General features: G+C 46.3%; 1 protein-coding gene across 1 annotated transcript in view; it reads right to left on the bottom strand.

Annotated features, from left to right (window-relative positions):
• The window catches only part of LOC140385752 (DNA topoisomerase I, mitochondrial-like), a 211,882-nt gene that overhangs the window by 159,090 nt on the left and 36,691 nt on the right, over window positions 1-16,101 (bottom strand). Inside the window, 2 exon segments of the mRNA XM_072468224.1 lie at window positions 13,741-13,833; window positions 15,350-15,463. Coding sequence (XP_072324325.1) covers window positions 13,741-13,833; window positions 15,350-15,463 — 207 coding nt within the window.

Raw genomic sequence — 16,101 nt, 5'->3', positions numbered from 1 at the left:
TTGAATGTGCACCTGCAGAAAACCTTGCTGCTCTCATTCGATATTCGGGATCATCATGACCCATCCTTTCCCACGACTATGGCAGCGTATGACTCATTCACAAGCCCAAGGCCAACCAGTATATTACGTATCTAAAGGACTGTCAGACGCAGAGGTATAGTATGCTGTTATTGAAAAAAAAGCACTTATGATGTGGGTTTGCGAGTAGCTCTCCGATTACATTATCGGCATGAAAGTCACCATTGAAATGGGTCATAAACATGGGTCCCACGGTTGGACAAGAAGAAACTTGCAAAGATGCCCCCCTGAATTCAGAGATTTTCTTTGCGCCTCATGAGATTCAAATATGAGACTGGGTATGTTCAAGGAAAATATCAAACAATTGAGACACTATCCAAGGCCATGGTTGGCCATAGTGTAACAAATGATGTCAATCTGGTTGAGGAGTTTGAGGTGCACCCCCAATTGGCAAGGAGAAATGACTTCTGGTTACCTTCGGGAAACATCAAATCTACCAAAAGCAGATGCAAAATGAAGAGTGTGTCCATATCCACTATTACTGTCAAAAAGGGTGGCCACTGCAGAGGCCAGATGATAGCATCATGAAAATTTAGTCTGAAGCATAAAACAACTTACCGTGATAAATGATCTGCTAGGATACAACAAGCAGTTGGTCATTCCAGTATCCCTTCGGCCAAAGATTCATCAAATAAATTCACCATGTGACCAGGGCATTACAACGTTCATAGCACATGCCCAACCTGCAGTACAGTTGCCATTTGTATCAAGGGCCATTGAAAAAAATGGTCACACAAGAAAACCCCGCATCCCCACATTTGTCCACTGGGAAATGGTTGGAAATCCATTTATTTTTCTTCACTGGCAAGCCCTTCCTTTTCATTGTTGACTACACCTCGCAATGGACTGAGATGCTGCAATAACACTGTGACCACTGAGGCGATCGGGCGATCCTTGTAGGAAATGTTTGCGAGCCAGGACCAGGTCATGCCCGATAACTGCTTGCTAATTTGCAAATTAATACTTCACCCAATTTGCTATCAGTTACAGGTTTCAACACATACCTGTTCCCAAGGTGTCAACAATTGAATGGTGAGGAAAAGGGCCATCCTTGCCTGAAAAAGAACGACTTCCCCACTGCAATGTGCATTAACCCATCAGAGCTCTTTATGGGTATAAAACTCCGCACCCAGCCCCCAATGCTGGAGAAGAAACGAAGCCCAGCACTGGAAGTAAAGGACTACTGTTTAGGACCGAGAACAGTTCTACATGCCAACTATTTGAGGTACACTAGAAACCCGTCACAGTCACACAAAGGGGGATAGTGTGCGGTTCAGCGACCTGGAAAGGGAGGGCTTCATTGTCTGGAGAGACAATGACCAGCCAAGATCATTACTCATCCACACAACAGAAGGTACAATCAGGAGGAGCCTCTTCCTCATTACTTGAGGGGACCCTCCTATTATACACGAGTGAATTGGAAGATAACCAAGTGCCAGAAGGGTAGCACACCTGCCATATGTTCAGTAAAGACTTAGAGAAAGGTTAGGATAAAGGTATCGTGCAAAGCAACGGTTAATGTTGGACTGGGAAACCGTGTTGTAAAATTGAAAAGAGACATGTGATTGAGACTAGGGTCAGTTGTGAACTGGACAGAGGCTTGTTTAGTACCAAGCAGGGAGTTAGCTCATAGATTGGGCTATACCCTGTATATGTACATGGTCATCAGTTATCAATAAACACTTCATGTTCAACCATACAGGACTCTGAACCTCTTGAGTCCTACTGAACATGCAAAATCCACCTACTCCAACATAGGTTAATGATTGAAGCAGCACAAACATAGTGCTGGATTTTAGGAGTGGGAAACATGAATCAGGACTTTTCCAAACCAGGCCCGGGGGAAATAGTTGCTCTCCAGGATTTTCATGGAGGGGAGTTTTAGTTGGCATGTAGACAGGTTCTCTGTACAATTAAAAGGAGGTAGGTGTGCTCACTATTCTGGAGGACCAAAGGTCTTCCATCTTGGAGTGACAGCAGCCTACAATGATCGGCAAAGTAACAGAGGGTGTTTCAATATGGAGACGTCACCACCAGCCTTTAGGCATCCAGGGCATGTTAACCATTCAGGCATGCAGGGAGAACCCCTAGGTCTGTCTGCAGCACTGACTCCTGCTGGGTGTCCACTTGCAGGTAGTTAAATAGCACCCTCCACCCCCGTGCCGTGGCTGGGAAACTGGAGACCAACGAGAAAATCCAAATGTAGCTCCTCCATGCATGTTTAATGAGGCTCTTAACTCGGGTGAGAAGTCCTACCACAAGGCAGGTAGCAAAAAAATAGACAGCTCTGGGATCAGGGTTAGAGAATCAGTTGGCCTGCCAGCATCCACCTCCTGCTAAGGCCCTAAAGTTCAGCCCGTTGAGACATCTCCACATTTGTAAGAACTACTTCTCTGTAAGGAACAGACATCTATTGCAGGTGCATTTCAACACTCTATATCAATGTAAAGAAGTCTGAACATAATAGGTTTACTGGCTATCATCAGTTGTAACTCTGGTCCTGAATTCATCAAAAGCTCAATCTCAGATGTGGCCATTCCCTGTTAAGGAATAGTAATGCATACAATGGACTCATTTTTTGGCATTCCAATATTCATTTTCCAGGTATTTCTGTGCTCTCATTATATTAGTGTTTCACTGTCTTCATCACAGATGCTTCCATGGCATCTAACTTCTTCCTCTCTTGTATTTCACTGATGATTGAAGTATCTCCTTTCCTTTTTGTTCCTACATCCTTTAGGAACAAAACGCGGCTAGGTTCTGTAAGCATCAACCCTAAATTACTTCATCCCACACTTGCCTCTGTTTCTTCCCACGTCATGTTGTGCACTCGAGTCCACCTCTAGATTACCGAATAAATTCCCAATGAAAACTGAAGTCACATTGTCAAGTGTGACATCATACAACCTCACAAAGGAGGTTTGGGTAGATCTTAAACATTCTCAGGACCATCTTCTCAAGCATTTAGTGGCAAAATACTTGGTGGTTATGGTACTGGATTAAAAAAAAAAGTTTTTTTTTTTTTTTATAAAGTACCCAATTGGTACTTCATACTTGTGACAATAAAAGATTATCATCTCTTAAAGGAGAGTGGTAAGAGCTATTTAAAAAATAATAATAATCTGGACTATAATACTTTGTGAAATAGCTGAACATGCAAGAGTGCAAGTGCTAAGTTTTCTGACAATGCACTGGAGGTGGGTGCAAGGCACAGAGAGGAGATCCATTCTATATCAATGACAGCACATATACTCTGGAGGCAAGATGTATTAGCAGTGCAGGCCAATACAGGAGTATAGCTCTAAGAACATGAATGCAGTGCAGGAAGAAGTTTAATGATCTGACACAAGTTCTCAAGGCAGCAAGTTCTTCCTACTGCACTCAGCTTTATCCACTGTTCAATTCACCCTCACCTACCAACAACCTCATTGATTCTTAACCTGACAATCCACATGCTTTCCCTCATCCAATTAGCAACTTGGTGAACTCTGTACCCATATACCGACAGCTACTCAACTAGGATAGCCAGATTCGCTAAACATTTTGGCACTTCCCTGTTTATAAAGAAGGTGGCACATAATCAGGAAGCAGAAGAGGGCTGACTGGAGGACAAACAAAGCCACATGTTTTAACTTCAATAGGTGTCGGCCACCATGGAAAGGAGCACTGAACATGTGACCAGTAAAGAACTCCAGGGATTGAGGAGTTATATGCATACCGAATGTTCCTTCCCCACTTCTCTTCCATCCCATTACTCAAACTGCATATTTAAAACAAACAGCTTTGACCTCCCCACACCCTCTCCTGCTGTCTTGTAAGCTCATCCTGGTCTGTGATGTCATCACTCTATCACTGTTTAAAGGGACTCACTGAGATGTCTAACCCTGACACTACAGAGTACTAAATTATTCAGCAATATATTAATACAACTGTTGGTGTGCTGTCCCAAAGAGATTGGCAATGGTATCATGGTACATAAACCTGCTGTCCTCTCAGGATGACAAAATTTCTGTTCCCTCTCCTGTCACTTCATCATAGAATTGACATAGAATTTACAGTGCAGAAGGAGGCTATTCGGCCCATCGAGTCTGCACCGACTCTTCGAAAGAGCACCCCAAACCTCCACCCTATCCCCGTAACCAGTAACCCCACCTAACCTTTTTGGCCAATCCATCTAACCTGCACATCTTTGGACTGTGGGAGGAAACCGGAGCACCGGGAGGAAACCCACGCAACCACGGGGAGAACGTGCAGACTCCGCAGACAGTGACCCATGCTGGGAATTAACCTGGGACCCTGGAGCTGTGAAGCAACTGTGTTAACCACTGTGCTATCGTGCTGCCCAGTAAGCCTAGGTTGCTACAGTTTCCAACTATGTTCTCTAAGCCACCTCCAAGGCCACCTACAGTCTCAAGAGGGTCTGCAGCTTTTCACAACCTATGCTCAAGCTACAGGGAAAGCATCTCACAATAGGACTGGATCAGCAAAGATACATAGAAAACAGGAACTAAGGGAGTGCATCACACAACACTTGATTATATACCGATGATTGAAACTATAAACGTTAGATTGTAATGTGCATTTTTTGGTGGTTCTTATTTTTATATGCTGTCAAGATGGGATGGAAGAAACCTAATGAGTGTGGGACTGTTGCGAATGGGGAGATGATACCGAGGTTACAACTGTAAATTATTTAATCGCGTTGACCCCAGCAAGGGGCTGTCTATATTGTAATTGTCTTTCAACTTTTTCCTCCTTCTCCTCTCTTCCAGCAGTTTTGTTGTACATGTCTTCTCCATATTTCTGATCAAGTTCAATTCTCAGAAGCCAAACCAGGCCACCCATGTCTGACACACAGTTTTAGCAGAAGTTTGAAAATAAACAAAAGTATTTCAGCAAGTCAGGCCACACCCTGCATACTGTTGAAACTTTAGTGACAAATAGGAACACTTCAAAAACATATAAAATGCGCCAATTGCCTGAAGCAAAAACCTTGCAATTTAACTGGTTTCTGATCTCCTTAAATACTGCAGATGGGGCACGAGCTTCCAAATTAGGAGCAGTAGGCCATGCAGCCCCTCGAGCCTGCTCCACCATTGATAAAATTAAGATCAGATTGTGGCCTCAACACTACTTTCTTGCCTACCCTGTACCCTTGCATTAATCCTAAAGTGGCGTTAGATTCTTGATTTTGGGGGGGGGGGGGGGGGGGGGGGGGGGGGGTCCCTCGCTGTCTGAAAAGGAAGACTCCATTTTTAAACTGCGTCCCCTAGTTGTAGTCTTTCCCACAAGGGGAACATCCTTTCATCATCCAGCCTGTTGACCCCTCAGGATCCTGTATGTTTCAATAAGATCACCTCTCAACAGAACATCTGGATAGAAGAATCAACTATTCGCCTGCAGGCACCTACTACACTGGAATCAATCCGTAACAGCGGCAAGCTATCAACTACTCCTTGCAACTCACTTTTTTAAAATTCAAAGATCCCAATTATTTTTATTTTTCCAATTAAGGGGCTATTTAGCATGGCCAACCCACGTACGCTGCACATCTTTGGGCTGTGGGGGGCGAGACCCACGCAGACACGGGAGAATGCGCAAACTCCACACGGACAGTGATCCGGGGCCGGAACAAACCTGGGACCGGGGGGAGGGGGATAAGGGGAGGATCTCAGCGGATGGTGACAAATAGAGGGATCTCAGCTGGTTCAATAACGTCAGAGAACCTCACTCAGGAGGTGGTTGTAACACTGACGAGCAAAGAAAACAGATAGCAGGGGTTTTAAATGCCTTGAATGCACATTTTGAACCCAGAGGGAATGTAGCATACGAGCAATATTTATTTAACACTAAGAGTTTCAGTGAAAACAAGACCATTGCCAGGTACATGACTGTAGTAATGAGTCACAGAGCAGCCACCTGGGACGAAGTGGCACCGACCGCCAACTCCGGAAGCGTGACCAGGAGAATTGGCCTCCAGTGCCGTAAGGTCGAACTACACCAGGCAGCACGGATTAGTTGGCAACAGCCCCCCCACACCCCCTCCTTCACCACCCCGTCCCCAACCACTGAACCACGCATGCGGCTAATGGTGCCCTCTGTGTCTCCGCAGACGCTCTCCCACAACCGGGAGGGGGCACAGATTGGCAGAGGGGTGCCAGGCATAAGAATCCTCACGGCCTTTCAGGAATGGGCCCTGGAGGTGACAGGGGTGATAAAGGTCAGAGCAGTCACCAGGTCAATGCGCACCACTGAGGTGAGGATCCACTGGGCCCCACCCAGAGGACCTGTCACACGAGTTGTTACTGCCATACACACTGACCCATCACTCCCACTGACCACATGTCCATTCTCCCGCAGGTCCTCCAGCCGACGGTGCCAGCCCCTCTCGTGGTCCCCTCCCCTGCCTCCCATGAGATCACCTTGGAGGAGAGCTCCAAGGATGCCACAATCGTTGAGTCACAGCTGTCATCCACACCTTCCACCAGCGCAGAAACACATCTCAGTGGGCAACGTTTAGTGGTCAGGCTTCTGAGGCACAATCTGGTGAGCACCGCACAGTTGGATCTCAGTGCCCAGCTGAGCTTATGGAACATGCTATTAGGAGCTGATGGAGACATTAGGGAGCAGCTGGATCATTCAGAGGGAGTTGTCAGCAACACTCCAGCAGCTTCCTAGCCGATGGGAAGCTGATTAGAGGCTATGGGCGCAGAAGATGTTGCCGGCAATGCGTGGCACCGAGGCCAACATTGCTAGGGCAGTGAGCGCAGTGGAGAGCCTGGTGCATGATGTCGGCAGCGTGAGTGAAGGTGTCCGAGGCGTCACACAAGTCGGTGACGACCATGGCTGAGGGCCTCGGAAGAATGTTCGACTCACTGGGGGACGTGACCCAATACCAGACTGACCTTTTATGAGGTGCTGCGGGACATGTCCCACTCTCGGATGGGAATGGCTAAGGTGCCGTGCAGCTTGTCCCAGTCGTAGGTGGGCATTGCCAAGGTGCTGCAGAGCATGACCTAATCACAGAGGAGCATTGCAGAGGGCGTTGACACAATGGTGCAGACATCGGGGAGCTGCCAAAGCCAGATGACGCAGAGGCAGCTGCAGCTCGAACCAGCTGCTGCTCCATCCGGAGGTGAACCCCAGGGCACCAAAGGTATTGACCGGGAGGAGGGCGCTGGTGCCAAAGTGGACCCATCCCATGGGTGTGGAGATGATGGCCACCATCACCCCTCTGATAAGGCCACGTCTCGCAGTCAGCACACGGGACAGGGCAGCACTGCTGTGCATGTGCCACCAACAAGTGCGCCGGGGCCCTCCGACTCCAGAGCTGCCCGAGGGCATCCGCCAAGGGCAAAGTCCACAGGATGTGGTAAGCAGCTGGCTGCCTCCACCTCCGATGTGCATCCTGGGGACACACCTGGACGTAGCGGTTCAGCAAAAACGGCTAAACACGTTGAGGATCACTGAAGGCACCATTGGGAGAGTGGGGCATTGTTGGACCTGTAAAACATTAAAAACCTTTCACCGCAACCAGTACGGGCATAGTTTGAGGAGAAACGGCACTCAGCTCTGTGCAGGTTATCACCTACGGATCTCGAGAGTGACCCGATGATGGTGCCGACACGGAGACTCTGGCAGGGTGGGGATGGTAGTGAATATAATAATAATTTTTATTGTCCCAAGTACTTATCATAGAATTTACAGTGCAGAAGGAGGCCATTCGGCCCATCGAGTCTGTACCAGCCCTTACAAAGAGCACCTTGCTCAAGCCTACGATCCCCGTAACCCAGTAAGCCCCACTTAACCTTCATGGACTCCAAGGGCAATTTAGCATGGCCAATCCAGCTAATCCACACATCTTTGGAGTGTGGGAGGAAACCGGAGCACCCGGAGGAAACCCACGCAGAAACGGGGAGAACGTGCAGACTCCGCACAGACAGTGACCCAGCCGGGAATCGAACCCAGGACCCTGGAGCTGTGAAGCAACTGTGATAACCACTATGCTACCGTGTGCCCACTCTTCTGCTTACATTAACACTGCAATGAAGTTACTGTGAAAAGCCTGGAGTCACCACATTCCGGCAGCTGTTCGGGTACACAAGAGGGGGGAATTCAGAATGTCCAAATTACCTAATGGCACGTCTTTCAGGGCTCATGGGAGGAAACAGGAGCACCCGGGGGAAACCCACGCAGACACAGGGAGAACGTGCAGACAGTTACCCAAGCCGGGAATCGAACCCTGGAGCTGTCAAGCAACAGTGCGACCCACGGTCTATGGACCAGGCCACGTCTTAAGTGAAGTGGGCGAGTAGGAGGGCCTCGCCGTCCTCCAGGCTTGCTAGACCCTTGCCGCTGCCAACTGTCCTGCAGCCTCCGGCTGGTCCTCTGCTCCGGGGTCGTCCTCCAGGACCTGCTGGTCCGGCGCCTCTTCATCATCCTCCTCAGAGGTGGGCACATGTTCCTCATCCCCAACCTCCAGCATGTCGCTTCGCTGCTGTGCCAGGTTGTAGAGGACACAACGGACCACCACAAAGTGGGTGACCCTTCGGGCGGTGTACTGCAGGGCACCACTGGAGCAATTGAGGCATTGGAACTGCAATTTGAGCAGCCCGAAGCACCGTTCAATGACAACCCAATCCGGGTGGCCACATGGGCCTCATTGTATCGGGTCTCTGCTTTAGTCTTCGGCCTCCATAACGGCGTCATTAACCAGGCCACAACAAGTACCCCATGTCCCCCAAGATCCAGCCACTCACCCTGGTGTGGTCCTCAAACAGGCCAGGGATGTCTGACTGCGCCAGGATGTAACTGTCGTGCACAATCCATGGGAAGCATGTACACACGTGCATGATCTTCATGTGGTGGTCACACACAAACTGTATGTTCAGAGAGTGGAATCCCTTCCTGTTAACATAATGCACTTCCAGTTGGCCCGGTGAGTGCAAGGAGACATGCGTGCAGTCTATCAGCTCTGGACCTGGGGCACCCTGGCGATGGCAGAGAATCCTGATGCCCAGGCATCTTGTTGGGCTTGGTTCACGTCAAAGTTTATATAGCTTTCCACCTGGGCAAACAGGGCATCCGTGACCTGTCCGTATACACATTTGGGCGGTGGCCTGCGAATGTCACACTGCTCCCCAATCGAGCCCTGGAATGATCAAGGTGTAACAGTTCAGGGCTGCAGTGACCTTGATGGCCACAGAGAGCAGGTGTCCTCCTCGTGGTGCCAAGTCTGCAAGGACATGGCACAAGTGTCGCACTGTCTCTTTGCTGCACGCACTGTCCGTTACTTGCTCAAATGACCGACACCTGTACACCCTGGGCCGCCACATGCCTCTCCCTCTGGCCTGATGAGTACCCGGATCCTCAGGGTGTGGGGGAGGTCCCTGCACTTGGGTCGTCGCCTTCAGCGTCTGTCGACGCTGCTGCAGCCGTCTCCAGCATCTGGCCGCTCGGCCTACCAGCATCACCACTGGGGCCTGTTCTGCGGGGTCCAAAATACCGTTCAATATCTGTAAGGAATTGGAAGAGGGTGTTAGACTGACAAACAGCGGTGGCACTTACCACACGACCAGAGAACACAACGAGGCTGGAGATTTACACCCGAGAGGCCAGAAGCAATTGCAGTCAAAGGGCAAGACATAAATACTGCAGAGGACAGCATACAAAGGAGAAGAAAAGCCTGGCATGAGGAAAGCAAGTGTTTTAACTGCGAGAAGTGGCATTATTTCATACTTAACTGGCTCAAAGAAACCATGGGAGAGGTATTAGCAGATGAGTTTGATGAAGAATTATACACAATACAACAGGTTGGTTCAGTCAAGTCGGAGACGAAGAGCTCGTGACTGTTACAATGACAACTGCTGAAGAGGATCATCAAGCAACTAAATGTGTCAGATAGACACAGGTGCATCATGCACAAAGATGTTCACAGATCTGTCTGAAGTGGTTCAACATGGCGATGAAAATACCTTCAAAGTATTAAGGTTACAGGATGGCATGATACGGAGTACAAATTAGCTGGGCAGCCCAATAAAATGGCAAGAAAGATAATATAGAATTCAAGGTCATACATCATAGATGGCACACATTGGCCACGCATTTCAGCTGAAGCACGTCTGAAGCTTGGAATGGTAACCCCAAATACGCCAATGACAATTCATAATGGCGCAGCACATAAAACCATTAATTGTGGTCCAGATCCTGGGGAACCCTTGCAGCAACATCCGAGGACTGGGATGACTACCCAACAAAATACAACCATTCCTCTTTCACCCAACGCTCCCCCCACCCCCCAAAAGATTTCCATTGGCTTCAGTTTTGATATGGCTCCTTAAGCTACTTTTGATCAAATGCTGCCCTTATAAAGGGCAGTCACTCTCACCTCTGGAGTTCAACTATTTTGTCAGTGTTTGGATCAAGGCTGTAATGAGTTCTGGAGCCGAGTGCCTCTGGCGGAGCATAAACTGAGCGTTAGCGTGCAGGGTGTTGCTCAGAAGCACCGCACATCTATCACGTTGCAGGTAATTAAGAGTAGATTGAGGGGGTGGTAATTGAGGGTATTGAATTTGTCTTACATTTTGTGTACGTGACATATCTATGCAATCTTCCACAACATCCCCACATTTGACCTATTGCATGTGGGTTCACTTACCTCTGTCTATCACACGCGGTTTCCACTGTTAGGCTTGCAAGTAGTCGTGTATTGTAGCTTCACCAGCTTGACACCTCATTTTTAGGCATGCCTGGTACTGCACCTGGGCATGCCCACCTGCACTGTTCACTGAACCAGGGTTGATCCCCCAGCTTGACAGTAATGGTCAAGTGGAAGTTGACCCCGGCTACACACTGTGGCTGTATACAATTCGGCTGCTGCTGATGGCCCACAACACTCCATGGAAACTCAGTTTTAAGTTGCTGGATCTGTTTAACATTGATCAAATTAGGACAGTGGTAATGTCACACAATATGATGCACTGTATCCTCAATGCAAGAGGACTTTGTCTCCATAAGGACTGTGCAGTGATCATTCCGACAAATACATGTCATGGACAGATGCATCTGGGACAGCTATATTGGTGAAGATGAGGTTCAAGTATGTTTTTCCCTCACCACCTGCTGCAGACCTCACCTAGCAGCTATATCCTTTAAGTGTCAGTCACGAGTTCTTTGTCTCCGAGTGGTGCTACCGAGCCACTCTTTGCAAAGTACATTCTGTGCCCTTGCCAACGTGCTGTTCAAAATAGGGGAGCATCATAGAATCCCTACAGTGCAAGAGGCCATTCAGCCCATCGAGTCTCCAAGAACCGGGGCAAAGAGCACCCTAATTAAGCCATGACTCCACCCTATCTACGTAACCCAGTAACCCTACCTAACCTTTTGGACATGAAGGGGCAATTTAACATGGCCAATTCACCTAACCCACACATCTTTGGACTATGGGAGGAAACCCGAGCCCCTGGAAGAAACCCACGCAGACACAGGGAGAAAGTGCAAACTCCACACAGTCACCTGCGGCCGGAATTTAACCCATGTCCCTGCAGCTGTGAGGTAGCAGTACTAATCACTGTGCCACCCCAATGCACATCGGAGGGAGGAAGGTAGGAGGTATACAGCAGGAGGGTTCCTTGCCCACGTTTGACCGGATTCAATGAGACTTCATGGGGCCCAGAGTCAATGTGAAGGACGCCTGCGGCTACTCTCTCAACTCTATACTACTGTGCCACGGCCTCTAGTGCATTTATCCTGTTGGTGGGACAGGAATTTGCACTTATAGTGGTGTCTGGGACATTTTACAGAATGATTCCATGAGTATGACTATGTCAGGATGTTGCTTGACAGTCTGTGTGACAGCTCTCCCAATTTTGGCACAAGCTCCCAGATGTTAGGAGGGAGGACTTGGCAGGGCCAATAGGGCTGCTGTGCCATCGTAGTTTCCAGTGCCTAGGCCGATGCTGGGTGGTCTGTCTGGTTTCATTCCTGGTTTTCAGTTTTGATACAAATTAGGGGCTTTCTGGGACCATTTCATAGTGCATTTAAGAGTCAACCACATTACGGTGGGTTTGGAGTCACATGTAGGTCAGACCAGGTAGGGATAGGGGATTTTCTTCCTTCAGGACATTAATGAACAAAATTGGGATTTTAACTAGTCTCTTCAGATCAGTAGCCCAGGCATCGGGATTGCTAGTCTAATAAAATAACCATTCTGCTACCATACTTGTGTTCAGAGGCTTCAGGATCAATGTTCTGAATGGAGACCAGCCATTTATAATAAGCAATAAAAGTAAAAGAAACCTGAAATAGTCATTGCAAATCTTCTGAGACAGACATTCTCTCATGGGCATTTTCTTAATATAGATATCTCTCGTCTAACTGACTTTTTGAGGCAGTAACTAGCATCACCAGTGGAGCGTGCTGACAGTGAGTATCTGCATACATTTCCAGACAGCATTTGATATGGATCTGCACAAGAGATATTAGAGAAAATTAAGTGCACAAAATTGTTGCAACCTCATGATGTGGTTCTGTAATTTGATTGGGAGTGGGAGATAAGCGACTTGGGTTAGAAATTGTGCAGACGAGAACACCAAGTTACAAAATGCATGAGCTGTCAGGTAAAGTGTAATATGTGGTCATCCTTTTTGGAGCAAGAAAAAAAAAAGACTTCACCTAATGATGCTGTATGCGGAGCAAGGGAGGAATAAAGGGACTTTTGATGGTATCCATGTGCCAGATCACTAAAACATTGGATTTGGGTTTATTGTCATGTACACAGAGTGAAAAGTACTGTTCTGCATACAGTCCAGACAGATCATTCCATACATGAAAAAACATAGGACATACAATAGGTACAATGGAAACAAGTGCACAGTTACATAATAAAATAGTTAGATTACTGAAATGTTAACCTTCATCTCAAGAAGAAAAAACAGATGCTTCATTTGTAGAGCATGGACCTGAAACCACCCGTTATGTTCAGTTTTGGGCACTGAACCGGAGGTATACATGGAAGTGACACAGTAAAGATTGAGGAAAATGAAATGAGGGCTTAAAGGAGATTAGTTACAAGGCATAAACCTGGCTTGCAGAAAGATTAGTTAGGAGGAGGTCACATTTCATAAACCTAGTTTAGCAGATTGAATGGTGATTAATTGAGGTAAAGGTGATTAAACAAATTGATAGGCAAATGGGGAGGAATCATTTCCTCTAGCTGGAGAATCTAGAATGAGATAAACTTAAAATTATTAGAATTTTTAGGTGACAAGTAGAAATATTTCTGGTAGTGGAAATTTGGAATGCCCTCCCCCAAAAAGCTTAAGATGCTGTGACAATTGCAATTTATAAGATCAAGGTCAGTAGATTTGTACTTTCGTTGAGGAAGGATATAAAGCAAGAAAGTGGAAATACAGATCCACGATGAACTAATCAAATGGCACAGCAGGTTCAAGTCACTGAGTGACCTACTCCTGTTCCCAAGATGCTTCATTTGTACAGAAAGACAACAAGTGAACAAAATCTGCAGTTTCCATATTTACGAGGATAGGGTATTTTTTGAGGAAAATATGACTAAATAGCAGAGGAGAAATACAACAAATAATTCTGATAATTGAAAGATAAACCAAATATTTGACTATCATATCACATGATTTAGACACTTACTGGCCAGAACTGGCATTACAGTAGACTCTTTTCATTTTTTTACTATTTTCAACAGGAGTCACATCTCCATCCAGATCTTGTTCTTCATTCAACCTATGATAATAAAGAAATTAACTTCAGATTGGACAGTCCTGATATTTTCATGTCACAGTCCCATAGTGTGTGGCTCTTCATCTTAGCCTTTCTTTCCACCGCAAACATTCATCCTCTTACAAAGGCCCATAATTCTGTAGGTTTAGCGGTTGTCAACTAATATTGTTATTACTTAATTCAAAAATACAACTATTGCAACAACCTGTTTTTTGTGTCAGTTTCTTATGTAATCAGTGTTCTGGATAGATTACAATAAACCGGATAGGGGCAGGGGGAACAAATAATAGATAATATTTATGAATGGGTAGGCCTACAGCAGTTGAAATGGAGTTCAGATAATTGAGAATTGTATACCTGCAGAGGAAATAAAATGAAGAAACTGCATCATAATAGCTGGAGTGTGTGACTGGACATGGTTAATCTTGAGTTTAGTTTCATACTCAAGATATTTTCTTTCCCAGCCTATGATCAACAGTCATCAAGAAAGTAAACAGTGAGCATGGATCTTGAATATGCTGCGCAAGTGTGTAGTTAGAGACTGGGACCACCATATGGAGTACAAAAATTGCAGGGCAATGGGGAAAATGCATGGAGTGACATTTGGGGCCTTGCTCTCAGAATTGGCACAGACAGGCCAAATGTGTTGCAACCATTTTCTGATTCTGTGCCCTATTCTTCCAAAAACGACCACGCCAGAGATCAAGGATCAGTACTGTATTCTGGCCAGGCTGTAACATGAACAATGTTCACATTGTGATCATGGAGGCAAAAGAACACCAATGTCCTACAAATTGTGCAGAGAAGGACAAAATTGATCGATAAGGAATGGTGGGATTTAATCCTGCGTCCCAGAGAAATAGCCTGGGCCTCCACAATGGCACCAGATCCCCCATCAAAAACAAAATAATGTTTTTGTAGGGAAACAATCAAATGATTCTCTTTCTGATGTTTACTGATATGTTGTATATTAATGTAGAAACACACAATTTGTTCTCAATTTGAAGTAGAATGAATTTAATATAGGAAATATAGAATCATAGAATTCCTACAGTACATAAGGGCGCCATTTAGTGCATCGAGTCTGCACCGACCCTCTGAAAGAGAGTACCCCACCTAGGGTCAGGCCCCTACCCTATCCTCATAACCCAGTAACCCTATCTAACCTTTTGGATCTAATGGACAATTTAACATGGCCAATCCACCTAACCCGCACATGTTTGGACTGTGGGAGGAAACCAGAGCACACAGGAAATCCACGCAGACACGTGGAGAAAGTGCAAACTCCACACAGACAATCACCTGAGGTGGAATTTAACCCAGGTCCCTGGTGCTGTGAGGCAGCAGTTCAAACCACTCTGCCACCATGTTGCCCTGGTATCAGGGTACACTATCAGGTACAATGATTCCAACCCCTGCCTAAACATGGTTTCTGGTGTTACAAAACAATGTTTTGTTTTTAAGATTACACTCACTGAATCATTTACCTTTACGAGAGTGTCATAAAATTCATACTCACTTTGGAGAAGGAGCCTCGTCCTTCTGCTCATCACCTTTTTCTGTCTGCTTGCTTTCAGGTTTTTCAGAATCTTCCTTTGTGATCCGTGGCTTTGATTTCATATTCAAATCATGCCTTTTAAAAAAAAAAAATCAATTTTATTGAGTACATGTCCAACACAATGCCTTTGCAAATCAACTTTCTGAAACACTGTTTTGACAAAGAGTCATCCAGGCTCAAAATGTTAGCTTCCTTCTCTCTCCACAGATGCTGTCAGACCTGCTGAGATTGTCCAGTATTTTCTATTTTTGTTTTGAATTCCAGAATCCACAGTAATTCGCTTTTATCTTCTAAAACACAGTATTTGCTTAATGAGAAAGAGGGGGGGGGGGTTGAGGGTGGGAAGAGTTCTCAATAGCCGAGTAGTATCAGCTAGGAAGAACGTCTATCCATTGGGACAAGGCACAGAAATGGCAGACACATGAAAGGCAGAGGTGCAAATAGAAAAAAGTTGCCTTTGACAATGAACCACGTTGGGTTCTGTGCAAAGTTCATGCCACTTTGCTGTAAGATCAGTGAGAGCAAATCCATATGGCCCAAACAGGCAGGATACCACAGGCGTCAGGCATACAATAGAAACCCAAATCAAAGAAGCAAATCCCTTGACCAAAGCTCTAAATCCACTTATCTAAATAAAAAGACTGCTGCCTTTTAAATGAAAAAGTGCATAAAGCTGATGCTCAAAAGACGGATAGATTCAAAGGAATGGAGAT

This window comes from Scyliorhinus torazame, chromosome 11, assembly GCF_047496885.1.
Source record: "Scyliorhinus torazame isolate Kashiwa2021f chromosome 11, sScyTor2.1, whole genome shotgun sequence".
Taxonomy (NCBI): domain Eukaryota; kingdom Metazoa; phylum Chordata; class Chondrichthyes; order Carcharhiniformes; family Scyliorhinidae; genus Scyliorhinus; species Scyliorhinus torazame.
The sequence above is the reverse complement of the archived record's forward strand: the minus strand, read 5'-3'. Positions and strand labels throughout refer to the sequence as shown.